The sequence below is a fragment of the Mus pahari genome, chromosome 19 (genome assembly GCF_900095145.1).
Source record: "Mus pahari chromosome 19, PAHARI_EIJ_v1.1, whole genome shotgun sequence".
Taxonomy (NCBI): domain Eukaryota; kingdom Metazoa; phylum Chordata; class Mammalia; order Rodentia; family Muridae; genus Mus; species Mus pahari.
This window is the reverse complement of record NC_034608.1, coordinates 39,966,923-39,982,268: the sequence shown is the minus strand read 5'-3', so window position 1 is coordinate 39,982,268 and position 15,346 is coordinate 39,966,923. Positions and strand designations below refer to the sequence as shown.

Sequence of the window (15,346 nt, the reverse complement as noted above, 5' to 3'; positions counted from 1 at the left end):
TGGATACAGGATGCTCATTGCCAGGCGCCCATGCCATGGGGACCCCAGGAACACCTGCTGTTTCTCTTCCCATGTTTTGATAGTCTCACTTCTTTATGTGTTTTGTTTGGCTTTTTGTTCTTGTGGTGGGTCTTGCTGTGTTAGTTTCCAGCTCGGGACTCAAACAACCCTCCTGCCTCAGCCTTTCAGCTAGCAGAGGCTATAGATGTGTACCACTGTCTCTGGCTTGACGTCTCAAGACTGATGATGCTTACGGAAGTGGCATAAGACTTCAATCCACAGTTACTTCTCCCCTGGAGTGTTATCTCTCTTACTCCACAGTGATTTTTCCTTCCCATGGCCTCAGGGTCGCAGGTGGCACCTGCTTTTCTGTTTCTCTTCTTCTTCCTGTTTCTTTCCCATCTGGGTGCTCTCCAGTGTGATGTGCAGTATTCTCAGAGCTTAAAGCAAGGGAAGCAGGAAGCGGTCTGCCAACACCAAGAAAAGATCTGCCCAGTGGCGGGCGCCACCTTTAGGTTCCTTGCTCTTGAACCCTGGGGATTCTCCTGAGAGCTGGGACTGCAGGCATGCAGCCCTGTCTGCACCCCACCTTGTCTGCCTGCCTTCCTAACCTCCTTCCTTCTTCCATCCTTATGTATATAGGGTGTACACATAATTGTGTACATGTGTGTGTGGTGGGGAGGCGTGCTCATGCATGTGCATACAGAGGCCAGGGAGGATGTTAGATACCCTGCTCCATCAGCCCCCACCTTGTAAGGTCTCTTGCTGAACCCAGGACTCACTAGTTTGGGCTAGGCTAGTATGGGCTAGGCCAGTAGGTCAGCAGGCCCCAGGGATCTTCCAATCTCCTTTCTCTGCCCTAGTGCTGGGGTTCCAGGCGCGCCAGGTTCCAGGCTTTTATGTGACTGTGGAGCATAGAACCCAGGTTGTCAGGCTCGCCTAGCAACTGAGCCATCTCCCTAGTCTGCCTTTTTTTCAATCTGAGGACATTTTCCAGCCATTACATTAAACCAGTAGTGCGTAGAATGCCCCAAATGCTAAATCTTAATTTAGGAGATGTTATTGGATGTCATGTGCTGCCCTTTAATAGCTTAGAGCCCTAAAGTGACATTCCCATTAGATCATCCAAAAGCTGGGTAGTGTCTCATCAGGGTCTCATGCTATTAGAAGGTGGCAGATTAAAAGCCACCTGCATTCTAGAGCATTCCATAGAGGCTGGGCGTGCTGCATGCCTGCCGTCCCAACACTTGGGAGATGGGGGTCAGGAATACCAGGTGGACAAGGCCAACCTGGACTACATTGATATGGAAGATTCCAGTCAGCAAGAATCAATTATGTGCACGCGCGCGCGCGCGCACACACACACACACACACACACACACACACACACACTTAACAGCTTTTGTAAGTCAGGTAATAGATGGTCTTTGAGCTTCATGACCACCAAAAGGGATTTCTGTCACAGGCATGTTTACACACACAGAAACTGCAGGAAAAAAAAATATCTCTGCAGATAGGTGGTTTACAAGTCACAATAAATGTATGTGAACATTTGCTAGTAGAAGCGCCAAGTAGCGCCAAGAAGAATTTGCTTGTTAACACATAGGACCTACAGTGTGGCCTTTGTGCAGCGAGCTGCGGGAGTCACTTCTTCAGGTGCTCTCTGCACGTGTTTGTCTTCCAAAGACCGGGAGTAGGGGCCCCAAGTTTCTATTAGGATGTCATGACATAGAGCAGTAATTTGATTTTGTTGGATGCATATATGTGTGTGTGTGTGTGTGTGTGTGTGTGTGTGTGTATCTCCATGTATCTCCTCATCTCATCTATATAAAACTGTCTCAAAAAATAGTGTGTATATGTATCATAGGAACAGATTTGCCTGATTTGTTGACTCACTTTGGGTCATCTAATAATCCAGTCAACATATTCTCTGGTCTGACCTAAAAGGCCAGCCCCAACCGCTATATAAAAGAATCAGGAGCTGGAGAGATAGCTCAGTGATTGAGAGAACTTGCTTCTCTTGCAGAGGACCCAGGCTCTACTCCCTGCACTCACATGGTGGCTCACAACCATCTGTAACTCCAGTTCCAGATCTCACCGCTTCTGGCTTCCTTGTCAGGCATGCACATGGTGCACATACATACATGCAGGCAAAATACTCATTCACATAAATACGTCTTCAAAAATATCAGCACGTATCTCTAATGGCATCTAAGAACATTACATGATGTTTGATATATTGACAGCATTTTACACATGTGGAATGCATGAAACACTCCATTCAATTCATGGTGTTCTCCATACTGTGTATCTTTCTGGTCCTTCATGGAGAGTGTCACACAAGGTTATAGCTTTCAAAGCAGTCAGATGTCTCGGGGTTTTAGCTCTTTGTGAAGTTGGACCATCTGGGAGTAACCATTCCCTTCTGAACAGGTGCAGGTCCCCATACCTTCTCTGTGCTGATTGGAAACCGGGAATGGATGCGGCGCAATGGTTTAACCATCTCCAGTGACATCAGTGACGCCATGACAGATCACGAGATGAAAGGACAGACGGCCATCCTGGTGGCCATTGATGGTAATCCTGTGTGAGATTAGCACACAGTTCACCTTCCCTGGCCCATAAGGAGGCCTCCCATGCTGCCTCCCCTCCCCTCCTGTCCCCTCCTGCCCCTCCCTTCCTTTCCCCTCCCCTCCCCATCCCTCCTTTCTGTTTTCTTTCCTATCTTTTCCTTCTTTTCTCCTCTCCTCTTCCTCTTACTTGTCATTATTTTTCTTTTTCTTTTGAAAGCTACGTCACCCTTTCTGTCACTTTGAGGTGTCTTTCCAGGTTGTCTTGCTGTCTTTCCCCTTTATCCCTTCTCTACAACCCCTTCCTCGTTTTTAAATGATTGCTTTATTTTTGAGATTACAATATAATTATATCATCTTCCACTGCCCTTTCTTCCCTCCAAACTCTCCAATATACCTCTCTGTCAAATTTATGGGCTCTACTTTTCATTTATACATGTATGTATGTATGTATATATGTCTGTCTAAATACATAAGTATAGCCAGCTCAGTCTGTAATGTCACTTGTATGCTTGTCTTCAGGGGTGACCACTGGTACTAGGTAGCCAATTGGTGTTTCCTCCCTGGGAAAGACTGTTTACCTCACTCTTAGAGTTCCTTAAGAGTTGAGGCCTTCCCTTTGTTACCGTCTCTATCTTGATCTTGCGCCAGCTCAGCTCCTAGAAGCCTCAACTGCTCTCCGTTGTATTTGCTTCTGTCTAAGGTGGCAACTCACATCATCCTTCTCACGCATTGCCCCAGACAAAACAGGAGTCCACGGCCCCAGAGGCCTCACTGCAGAAGCCTTAGCATAAGGAGGCCCCTGCAGCTCGCCACTGTCTGACTCTGATCGTACGGTTTCCCAGGACTCTGGGTGTCTCAGCGCTCAGAGCGCACCAGGCTGTCTCCCTGAGAGACGGAAGCCTTCGCTACGTCCACTTTAGCGTTTGTTATTAGAAGTAAAGCTGGACTTGAATAGAAAGTAGTTTACAACCCTGTATTCTGAAAACTCCATCCAAAAGTGCCTCCCTGGCCTCGTTCCCTGACCCTCATCCTTACAAACCGTGGTCTGCAACTCCTAAGCGCGGACTCAGGGTAAGCAGAGGAACTGTGCTCTGCTGTAGTCTTACCGTGCCACCGCAGCTCAAAACTCTCCTCCTCCTGTGTCTAACTTCAGGAAAAAGGTATATTGTGCAAATCATACATTCTGTAGGAAATGACAAAAAGGGAGGACAGCTTCCTAGGTTGGATATCTGTCCCTATAAGTAGCGTTGTATGTGTCTTGTATTTTTAATAGCAAGCATACACTGGATTCTCTCCATGTAAAAGATACTTGGCAATGTAATATATGTTCCCAGTGGAAACTATTAAAAATCCCACTGGGCTTTGGAGGGTATGAGGTTCTCCCTGCTCCTACCTGTTCAGGAGTCCCTGTGCACATTTTCTTACCCTTTCCATGACCGAGAAACAAAAACAAAGCAACAGAACCCAGACATGATATCACTTACTCTGGAGGGTCATTTCCTGTGGAGGATGACGTATGCCGCGAGCCATCTTGCTTGCACGGAGCTGCCTGGGCCTGCCCTTGCTGACCGTGGTTGCTTGGTTTCAGGTGCGCTCTGTGGGATGATTGCCATCGCAGATGCTGTCAAACCAGAGGCTGCCCTGGCTATCTACACCCTGAAAAGCATGGGTGTGGATGTGGCTCTGATCACAGGGGACAACCGGAAGACAGCCAGAGCCATTGCCACTCAGGTAGGGCAGACGCCAGGCATTTTTTATCCTTGGAAATTTGTAGACAAGTTCACAGATGGAAAAAAAAAATCTAAACATCTGATGTAAATGCACACTTTTAATCCCAGCACTCTGAGGCAGAGGCAGGTGGACCTCTGAGTTTGAGGCCAGCCTGGTCTATATAGCAGCCACAGCTACACCGAGACCTTATCTCAAAACCAAACCAAAATAAACGGTCAATAAACCATCATTAAGCACTGTATTATGGGAGTGCTTTCTTGGTTCATCTTGCTTATGGACTGAGAGGAATGGCTTGGCCCACTCAGTTCTGAGCTTGGGGCATGAGGACGATGTCATGGGGTGGCTGCCTGTCCCCATGGCTCTAGCGTGAATTCCTGAGCATTGTACTCTCACCCTTGCACACCCTACCAAACCAGCTGCTACTGTGGATCTCTGCTTTTATCAAACTCGCACCGACATTAGGCATCGACCGCCTTCCTTTCAGGTTGGCATCAACAAGGTCTTTGCAGAGGTACTGCCTTCTCACAAGGTGGCCAAGGTCCAGGAGCTTCAGAACAAAGGGAAGAAAGTCGCCATGGTGGGAGACGGGGTGAACGACTCCCCAGCCCTGGCCCAGGCTGACGTGGGCATCGCCATCGGGACTGGCACAGATGTTGCCATTGAAGCAGCAGACGTGGTCCTGATCAGAGTGAGCTCGGCTGTGTGGAGGTCTCAGGAGGGGCTGGGGTTGGCGTGAGTCCACACTCAAGTGTGCTCCTCTCCTATAGAATGACTTATTGGACGTTGTGGCCAGCATTCATCTCTCCAAGAGGACTGTCCGGAGGATCCGGGTCAATCTGGTGCTGGCATTGATTTATAACATGGTTGGGATACCTATTGCTGCAGGTAGGTAGGGTCAGCTCTCGCCTGTTATGTCACCTTTGGTCTCTGCTGTGTCCCTGGTGAACTAATGACTCACCCACCTCTTGACCTGGCTGGCCAGACACTGTGGAAAGCCCAGGGAGGGCCCCACAGCCTCCCTCGCTCTGGTCCCCTGTAGAAGGCTGATCAGGAGGCTTGGCCATTCATTTAAGAGTGTCCCTGTTCTCTGAAGCTTTATTAAGACATAAGGTCTGAATAGGCACCGTGGGGTGTTTTGAGGTACTTGCTATTTCAGACACAGTGGCTGTTGTCTCTGTATTAAAAATGAACCCTGCCCAGACTCTAGTTTGATTCCACAAATAACCTGGAGAGAAAGGGTATTCTGCTGAAAGGCTATCTAGGCTAAAAGGACCTGAAGGAGTTTGTTTTATTATTATTATTATTATATTTGTGTGTATGTATACATATACATGCATATGTGCACATGTGGGCCTGGAGGTCACAGGACTTCCTGCCAGAATCAGTCCTCCCATGCCATTATGTGGATCCTGAGGAACAAGCTCAGGTCATTTGGCTTGCCTGTAAGTTCCTTCACCCAGGAAGCCCTCTTGTTAGCCCCTGACCTAAAGTCACAGTTTTCCTGTCTCAGTTTCTCTGTTATATCCAAGTGGTAAGTGGTGACTTCCATCATAGAGATTATCCAGTCGGCCTCAGCCTCCTGAGTCTAGAAGTCAGATGTAGTGACAATTCTGGAACTTTGATTTCTTTAAGACACACAGAAGTATTATATGTTTTCATTTTAATCCCAGGTGTGGGATATGGGGCTGCTTCAGATTGTCTGCAGCAGCTGACTGTGATTTACCTTGTGCTCTAGCAGGGGTGTGATTTTCCCAGCTGCAGATAGCCATGATTATGTGACATTTGGAATACTGGAAACTTTTTTTTTAATCTTTTTTTTAACTTATTTTATTAGATATTTTCTTCATTTACATTTCAAATGCTATCCCGAATGTCCCCTATACCCTCCCTCCACCCTGCTTCCCTGCCCACCCACTCCCACTTCTTGGCCCTGGCGTTCCCCTGACTGGAAACTTTTAAGAGGTTGAAATGCTAGAGCCTTGAGAAGCTGGGCGGGTTGTTGGTTGGTTGCGGTTTGTTAAAAAGTTGTGGGTGAAGAAGATATTAGATATTCTCCCAGCAAAGATCAAACTTACCCAAAGGAACTTAACACCCTAAACAGTAGGAAGCAGTCTGATGATAATGTCACCTTCTTTCTGACCCCTGACTTTATTCAGGGATCTCCTTCCTTTCCCCTCTATCTTTTTTCTCTCTTATCTAGTGTTAGGGGGATAGAAGGGGTGGAAGAAAGGAGTGGAGAAGAGTGGGAGATAGAAGAACCCACAAAGAAGTGAAGGACAGCTGCATTCAGATAAGTGTCTCTTCTGACCTCAGAGCAGCTTAGGAGCTTCACTCCCTCCTGGCTGTCTGGGACCTGGCTTCCAGCCCTCCCTAGAGACCAGGTTGCTACCTCTGTAGAGAAGGACGGTGACCATATCCACAGTTGTTAGCTTCCAAGGTTCCCAGCCCCGGCACTGGCTGGTGGTACCCATACATAATTCTAAGCAAGAGTAAGCAAGACAGACTCACCTTCCCTTTGCCCACCTCCTGCGAGCTTAGTCTCACCTTGAAAGCTGGTGGGCATAGTGTCTCCTAGGTTCCCTGAGGAGGGATCTCAGTATTCCCTGGCTGCCAGGTGGCACCTCTTTCGGCAGGTGTCTTCATGCCCATTGGCATCGTGCTGCAGCCGTGGATGGGTTCAGCGGCCATGGCTGCCTCCTCTGTGTCTGTGGTGCTCTCGTCTCTTCAGCTCAAGTGGTAAGTCCTGGGCCTGGAGCACCTGCTGGAGGAGTCTCTGCAGGCTCCACCGTGCAGGTCGGGGCACAGCAGCGTGTTTCCTGCTTCGTGCTCCCCATTATTTATCTGGGAGCAACACAAAGGACCTGCGTGGGGTTTTGTAGTGATTTTTCAGTACCCTGGACAGGGACTGACCACTTAGCAGTGGTAAGAGGCTGGGCCTTTTTCAGAGTTATTTACATGAACACATGTAAATATATGATCCCTGTGGGTTTCCAGGGATTTCTCCTTAGCAAGGATGTCCATGGACTGGGGACAGAGCTCACTAGTGGAACTCATGCTCACTAATCTTGCATGGGAAAGATCCTGGGTTTAGTCCCTAACACTGCCAAAACAGAAAAAAACATTGACTTATTTACTCATGCATTCACTTAACAAAAACGAACAGTAGCCTACTATGTGGGGAGTATTTACATAAAAAGTTTCTAGACTATGTGAACTTGAACCATGGGAATTCAGTATCCTTTTTTTTTCCCTTAAAAAACATGAAATTTTGCTACTTAGGTTACTGAAAAATAGAGATTTCGCCAGAGAAAAAGGGCCTTATGTCTAGAGTGATTCGAGTATTCTTGGGTTCTTGCCTTTCAGTTATAGAAAGCCTGACCTAGAGAGATATGAAGCCCAGGCCCACGGCCGTATGAAACCCCTGAGTGCCTCCCAAGTCAGTGTGCACATTGGCATGGATGACCGGCGTCGCGATTCTCCCAGGGCCACCGTGTGGGACCAGGTCAGCTACGTGAGCCAAGTGTCTCTGTCCTCCCTGACGTCAGACAGATTGTCTCGGCATGGCGGGGCAGCAGAGGACGGTGGTGACAAATGGTCCCTGCTCCTGAGTGACAGGGATGAAGAGCAGTGTATCTGAGTGTTCCTGATGGCAACCCTGGGCAGGCCATGGCGCTCCTTCTAGGTGAGCCTGCTCCCGCTCATGGTGGTTGAGCCAGGAGATGCAGCCTTAACAAGCCACAGCAGGACGGGTGAAGTCGATCGTGAGACCTGAGCTCCTGCTAGCCTTGACTTACAGTGTGTGGTTTATCTGCAGAGGCTGGGCGGGATCGCTCTGTCAGAAGCTGCTAGGTTGGGCAAGGTACACTAGTCTCCATGCTTTTCATCAGGGCAAGATCACACCCTGCTTAGAGTTTAGTACAGGAGAGGAAGCCAGCACTCTTCACCGAGCCCTGCCTTCTATATTTGTATATACTCTCTATGCAGTGAGGACCAAGCTCGTCAGGACCACAAGCCTAGCTCAGCCTCCCCCGCCCCGCCCTGGAGAGCTCCAACCAGAGTTCTCCTATACCAAGAGCTCCCATAAAGTCTGGAGTTAGGCAGCTCACATGGGCCATGTAAGCCTAAGGCTCCTTCAGACGAGTCTGTTGTTCCCTGCCTGGTGTAGCTGGCGTCCTTGGTACTGGCACTGCCTGCCCTCTATCTTCTCAGGGTAGAATTTGTGCCTTGGGTCCGATGCTCTGGCTCCTGCATATCTGCCCGCCTAAAGGTGGTGCCCTGGTTTGCAGCCCAACCCAAGAGCTACCCGGCACCCCTCTTTACTCTGAGGAGAGAGTGCCATCCTGCTTAGAGCCACATCTACAGACCCACACGTGCCACCCTCAACCAGCTGAAGAGATCCCTCAGAGCCTGACCATAGTTCATTTTCCTATGGGGTCCAGCTCCTTGCCTCTCAGGGACCCTATACGGCCCGACCATAACCTGTGGTGTGTAAAGCACTGTTCCCTGGGAGGTGTATGCATAAGGGCACACCCCTGCCACTCAGTGGGGTCCGGTGGAGTTTGTCACAAATGCTTAGTGTGTGTGCCTGGAGGGAGTTGTCCCACCAGAAGAGAGTGAAGTTCTCAGTAGAGAGCTATCTGCTGCTGAGGAGACTTCTAAAGGAGAGACACCCACAGCCCCCCAGCGAAAACACTCTTGTCAGCTATGGCTGTGTGATTGGAGTGGTGTCAGAGGGCAGGGATGGGGCCAGCTTAACTGAGCGAGCGGCTGAGCCACCCAGAGCAGACTGGCAGAAATGGATTACTCTCTTTTGTGATATTAAAAAATAAAATAAAATAAAACAACAAAACTCCTTTATAGGATGTCATTTGTTGGCCATGGCAGTGTTAGTCCTTTTTTGGTAGGTTTCTCACCTCTTTTCCCCACAAAAATAGCACCCTAGCTACCTACCGTCTATGACTGAAAACAAGGAAACAGGGTCCGAGGGCCTCAGTGTCTTCCCAGGAACTCACAGCCGATGTGCAGTTCAGAGGGCTCCGAAGGCCTTTCTGTAATTCTGTTGCTGCCTTACAATATCAGTTTGCTCGGTGAGAGTAAACTGGACGAGGATCCTCATCGCTGGATGAGCAAACGTACAGGAGATGGATGAGTTGCATCAACTTAGAATGCAGTTGGTCACGAGGTTACCACCCGTCCCTTGGGATGGCTGGTTTCAGTTTTGCATGTTGCGCTCTCGCTATTTGCAACCCTCCCACGCCCTCTCCAGTGACCTCCTCTCACTGATGTCATCTACTCTGTCTATAGTTCTGTTCTGGAATAAGTCTTGTTTTGGAATAAGGTAATCATTTTCTAAAGAATCTAATTGTATTGATTTTTAAACCTTCTGAGAATGTAAGCATCATGTTCACATGTAGACATGAAAATATTTATATAATTGTACAAATAAATAACTTTTTAGATGTTCAAAGAGTCAGTTTTGTTTTTTTTTTTTTTAATGGCCAGAGAACAGTTCCCTCTTCAAAACTTTCCATGAAGCACAAGGATAAAGTTGCATCTTTTCATCCAGGAGTCGCCCACGACTTGCTTATTCTGTCCGGATGGCTCATGCTGCTGGATTGCTGGGGACTTCTTTGGAGGGATGGAGAATGATGGGATTCTAGCAGTGGGGACATGAGGTGTTAGGAACCCTCTTGCCTTGCTCTGGTCTAAAGCCCTCTGCTGAATCTAGAGTCGTTGGATGCCCAAGTAGCATTAGGACTGAGCAGAAGGAAGCCCTTGCTGAAGTCACCGCCCCAAGAGGTTGACTCAAGCTCTGACTGTGCCTGGAATCTCATTGCTTGGTCTCCAGCACACCCTAGAGGACCTTATAGTCAGGGCATGAAGTGTCCATGGACCATTGTAGAAGGAGTGTCGGTGCTCCCTGTGGGGAGGATTTAGCAAGCATCCCTGACAGGTTTCTCAGGCTGAATCTGAGCATCTTCTCATGCTCCTGGTAAACTGAAGAATTAAGATGGGATTATCTCTATAATAAATGACCGATAATTCTAATTTTCAGTGGCATCTGGAAATTGGCATGTTAAACACAGGTATCTAAACTATTGAGCTAATTTAATAAGGAACTTGGATTAATAAAGGTGACTTTCACTTAAAAGGTTACTTGATTAAAGGATTTGGGGAGATTAAGGACTTTAAAAACCCATGTAGGGGTCTGGAGTAGTAAGTTCAATCCCCTGTACAAATACAATAAAATAGGATTGCCTAAGACAAATTGTGTAATGTACATAAAGTTCCTGAGTTATCAAAGGTTTATTTGCATACACCCATGATTCCACCTTTCCTTGGCGCACATACACAGAGGAATACAGTAAGTGGCCTCTGGTCCTTTTTTCCCTTTGCAGGTGTGTGTGTGTGTAAACTGCTTGGGACTGGTGGAGAAGGAACCGCTCTGCTAAGTTTTCACACTAGGCTTGCACAAGGCTGGAAGCACCATTGTTTGGGGGTTACTGCATGGAGAGAGATGTCTACTGTCTGCCCTTGTTCTTCATATAAAGACAATGACCACAGCTGAGATTACAGAGTAGAATGTAAGAAGGTTATGTAATACTGAGAGATCTCAGAGTTGCTTTTTTTTTCTATTCAAAAAGATGAACAAAATCTTATTCTTCTAATGGCCTGATGGAACAAGGCGGCATCCCAGTAAACCATTGGGAGTCGCGTAGCCAGCTGACATCCTGGGACCTCCTTGTCACAGCTGAGCTTCTCACAGGACTGTTTCACAGGAGCAGTTTTGAGATTTAATCTGAGAAATAGGGAAAGGAACAGGAATATGTGGGAACTGAAATCAAGCAGAGCAGAAATTTCCATTTGAGTTAACATGTCAGAATCTCATTTGACCCTGCAGAAGTTTCCTGTGAGAACCGGTATCAAGGAGAGGCCAGGGAAGACATATGTGATAGAGGAAGCTTCAGCCAGTCCTCCATTGCCCTTGCTACAGACAGTAGTGAACTCCTAAGGAGAACTGGCTTTTTTGGGTTTGTTTTCCTCTGAAGCCTAGCCNTGTTGTATTTGTATTAAAGATTTGTACACATTTGTATAATAATCTGTACCTTGTGGTATTTGGTACTATTAGAGGAAAAATTTTGGATTCAGGCCTTCTTGCTGTTTTTATATCATTGTTTTATTTTGTTTTTTAAATAAATCCTAGTGCTTTGATCCAAATCCTAAAAAAAAGTAAAAGCATCCATTCAAACATTTCAAAATGAAATAACATTGATGAAAATTTAACATTTTTTCTCTGAGGTAGAAATGGCTATTATATTATCTCAGCATAAGGAAAATGGACCAAGAGGGTATAACTTGGTAGAGCTCTTGACTAACATGTGCAAGATCCCTGGTTTGAGCCCAGTGCCAATAAAACCCTTTAACTGTCCGTCTTAGTTAGGGTTTTACTGCTTTGAACAGAAACCATGACCAAGGCAAGTCTTATAAAGGACATTTAATTGGGGCTGGCTTACAGGTTCAGAGGTCCAGTCAATTATCATCAATTGGGGAGCATGGCAGCATCCAGGCAGGCATGGTATAGGAGGAGCTGAGAGTTTGACATCTTCCATCTGAAGGCTGCTAGCAGAATACTGGCTTCCAGGCAGCTAGGATGAGGGTCTTAAAGCCCTCACCCACAATGACACACCTACTTCAACAGAGCCACACCCCCTAATAGTGCCACTCCCTGGGCCAAGCATATACAAACCATAACATTCCACTCCCTGGTCCCCACAGGCTTGTTCAAATCATGAGTCTATGGGGGCCATATATAGACATAGCTTAATAAAGAAGTACGTGTAACCCAACTTCCAAAATCCCTATAGTCTATAGCAGTATCAACAATATTAAAAGTCCAAAGTTAGAAGTCACTTCTGGAGCTAGGGGAATTGCTGAAGAAGCTGAAGGGGATTGCAACCTCATAGAAGAGCAATATCAACTATCCAGACCCCCCAGAGCTCCCAGAGACTAGACCACCAACCAAAGAGTACACATGGAGGGACCCATGGCTCCAGTTACATATGTAGCTATGGATGGCCTTTTCTGACATCAATGGGAGGGAAGGCCCTTGGTCCTGTGGAGTCTTTTTTCCAAGACAGGGTTTCTCTGTGTAGCCCTGGCTGTCCTGGAACTCACTCTGTCGACCTCAGAAATCTGCCTGCCTCTGCTTCCCAAATGCTGGGATTAAAGGCGTGTGCCACCACTGCCCGGCAAGGCAAGGACAACATTTAAATGGTGTTGGCTTCATCTGAAGGCTGCTACAGAATTCTGGCTTCCAGGCAGTTAGGATGAGAGTCTTAAAGCACTCCCATGACCCCCACATACCTAATCCAACAAGGTCACACGTACTCCAACAGGGCCACACCTTCTAATAGTGCCACTCCCTGGGCTCACACTGTTACAGCAAAAATTCTAAGTGTAGAAATTGAGAAAGTTGGTGCAGAGAGCTGCTCCATAAGCCACCCTGGCTTCAGGAGGAAAGCTCCCAAGCAGGGTTTTGTAGAGGGAAATGCTTTGTGCTTGTGCGTGGATGCATCTGGATACAGATGTGGCAGAGTCTCCAGGCTTCCCGTGCTCCAGCCTTGACCAGCTGTAACACAGAGATGATGCAGTGGCCCGGGAAGGACTAGCTGTGACATGCTACAGTCCCCATCTCTCACAATGCTCACATAAGTGATTTGCATACATTCCATTTTTATTGCCAGGGAACCAAGTGACAGCACTGTTGAACTAGCTGCCAGCGAGACAGTGGGGGATGTGGGGGGCACCCACACTGTCACTGTGGTCTCAGAGCTCACAATCTACTCTGCTCCAGGTGGAAAGCTCTCTCTCTCTCTTCCTAAGGCAAAGTTGAACCTTCCAGTTCAGTAGAGAAGGTGGCTACTGTCCTTTGGCAAACCGGTGCAATTTAGCTTGAGAGCCACCAGGTGTCTCTCTGACCAAACAATACCACAGCCAGAATACAAGTTCTCGTCATTATTATTTGGCCCTCAGGTTTTTCTGGGGAGAATTCTCTGACAGCAAAAACAAATCCACCATATGGCTCAGCTCTACACGCTTTGGCATATGCTCAAAGAAGTCCACATCTTAGTCCACAGATATTTGTTTAGCCATGTTCATTGCTGCTCTATTCAGTATCTGGAAAGTGGAAACAATCTAAATGTTCTTCAAGTCCCTGATAGATAATGAAAATGTACACACGCATGCATGCGCACGCGCACGTACACACACACACACACACACACACACACACACTTACACACACTTAATTACATGCAATTACATTATAATCTCAAAAAATAAAAGAATAAAGTTTAGGGAAGAGAAAAACAACAACAATAACAACAACAAAATTAGGGCCTAGAGTGATGATCCAGTCATTAGGAGCAATTAGTGCTCTTCGGAGGACCTGGTTAGGCCCTCAGAACTCATATGGTGGCTCAGAACCATCTGTAGCTCCAGTTTTAAGGATTAGATGCTGTCTTCTAGTGTCTGAGGGCACCAGACACACACAGTAAACACGTGTGTGTGTGTGTGTGTGTGTGCGTGTGTGTATTATGTATGTCACACTTGTGTTCAAAACACAGTCCATAATTATTTCTGCATGATTTTTTCTCACTGTAATATTTTCACTTTTCTTTTGGGATGTTGTTTTAGTTTGGGTTTTATTGCTGTGAAGAGACACCATGGCCAAGGCAACTCTTATGAAAGATAACATTTAATTGGGGCTAGTTTACTGGTTCAGCGGTTCAGTCCATTCTCATTATGGCAGGAAGCATGGCAGCACACAGGCAGGCATGGGGCTGGAAAAGGAGATGAGAGGTCTACATCTTCATCCATAGGAAGCCAGGAGCAGACTGTCCATAGACAGCTAGGAAGAGGGTCTCAAGGCATACCCCCAAAGTGACCACTTCCTCCAACAAGGCCACACCTCCTAATAGTGCCACTCCCTGGGCCAAGCCTATTTAAACCACCACATTCCACTCCCTGGCCCCCATTGCTTGTTCAAACCCATGAGTCTATGGGAACCATACCTAGCCATAGCGTAATGCAAAATAGGTTCAGTCCAACTTCCAAAGTCCCATAGTCTATATGTCTCAACAATGATAGAATTCCAAAGTTCAAAGTCTCTTCTGAGATTCATGTAATCTCTTAAATGTAATCTCTTGTAAAATAAAAATAAAAAAGCAGATCAGATACCTCCAACAAATGACATCCTGGGCAAAAGCAAGACCAAAAACTAGCTAGGCAAACTCCAAACTGCATCTCCATGTATGGTGTCCGGCTCCTCTCAGCTTTCCTGACTACAACACAATTCTTTCTCTTGGGCCAGTTCTACTCTCTGTAAGCAACCTTCCTTGGCAGGTATCCCATGACTCTGGCATCTCTAACATCTCTAACATCTTCGGGTCTCCAAGGCAACTTCAGCTTTACAGCGTCTTGTTCCATTGTCTGGGATCCATACATGATCTTCTGGGCTTCACCAAAGGGCTTGGTCACTTCTCCAGCTCTGCCCTCTGTAGTACTCAAGGTTCGGGTTGACTTTATTCCCCTACTGCTGCTGCTGTTGGTGATCATCTCATGGTACAGACATCTCCAATACACTGGGGTCTTCCGTTGCAACTAGGCTTCACCAATAGCCTCTTATAGGCTCTCTTCATAGTGCCAAGTCTCAACTTCTTTGCAGGAGCCATTCAGTCCTGGGCCGTCAACTGCATCTGAGGCTGCACCATCACCATTGGCCTTCCCTGGCCTCTCACAGTGCCGAGCCTCAGTTGCTCTCCATGAGTCCTTCATGCCTTCAAAACCAGTACTACCTGGGAGATATTTATACATTAGCAAATCCAGCTATGTTATGAGGCTCAACCTTGGCCATCTCTGGAATATAGCTTCTTTGTGCTCTCAGAAAACACATTCCAGAAGATTTCATCTCAGTGATGCTGATCCCTTTTTAATCACCACTAATTTCTTAGGTCCAGCTAACCAGCAGCAATTGTCCCAGT

At 47.1% G+C, this 15,346-nt stretch overlaps 1 protein-coding gene across 1 annotated transcript in view; it reads left to right on the top strand.

The window, feature by feature from the left end:
* Nucleotides 1-9,721, top strand: part of Atp7b (ATPase copper transporting beta) — a 75,136-nt gene extending 65,415 nt beyond the window's left edge. The window contains exons 16-21 of the mRNA XM_021219276.2: nt 2,434-2,577; nt 4,162-4,304; nt 4,789-4,992; nt 5,072-5,189; nt 6,938-7,040; nt 7,668-9,721. Of these exons, the coding sequence (XP_021074935.1) occupies nt 2,434-2,577; nt 4,162-4,304; nt 4,789-4,992; nt 5,072-5,189; nt 6,938-7,040; nt 7,668-7,941 (986 nt within the window). The 3' untranslated portion in view covers nt 7,942-9,721. The remainder of the gene's footprint in view (nt 1-2,433; nt 2,578-4,161; nt 4,305-4,788; nt 4,993-5,071; nt 5,190-6,937; nt 7,041-7,667) is intronic.
* Nucleotides 9,722-15,346: the final 5,625 nt, after the last annotated feature.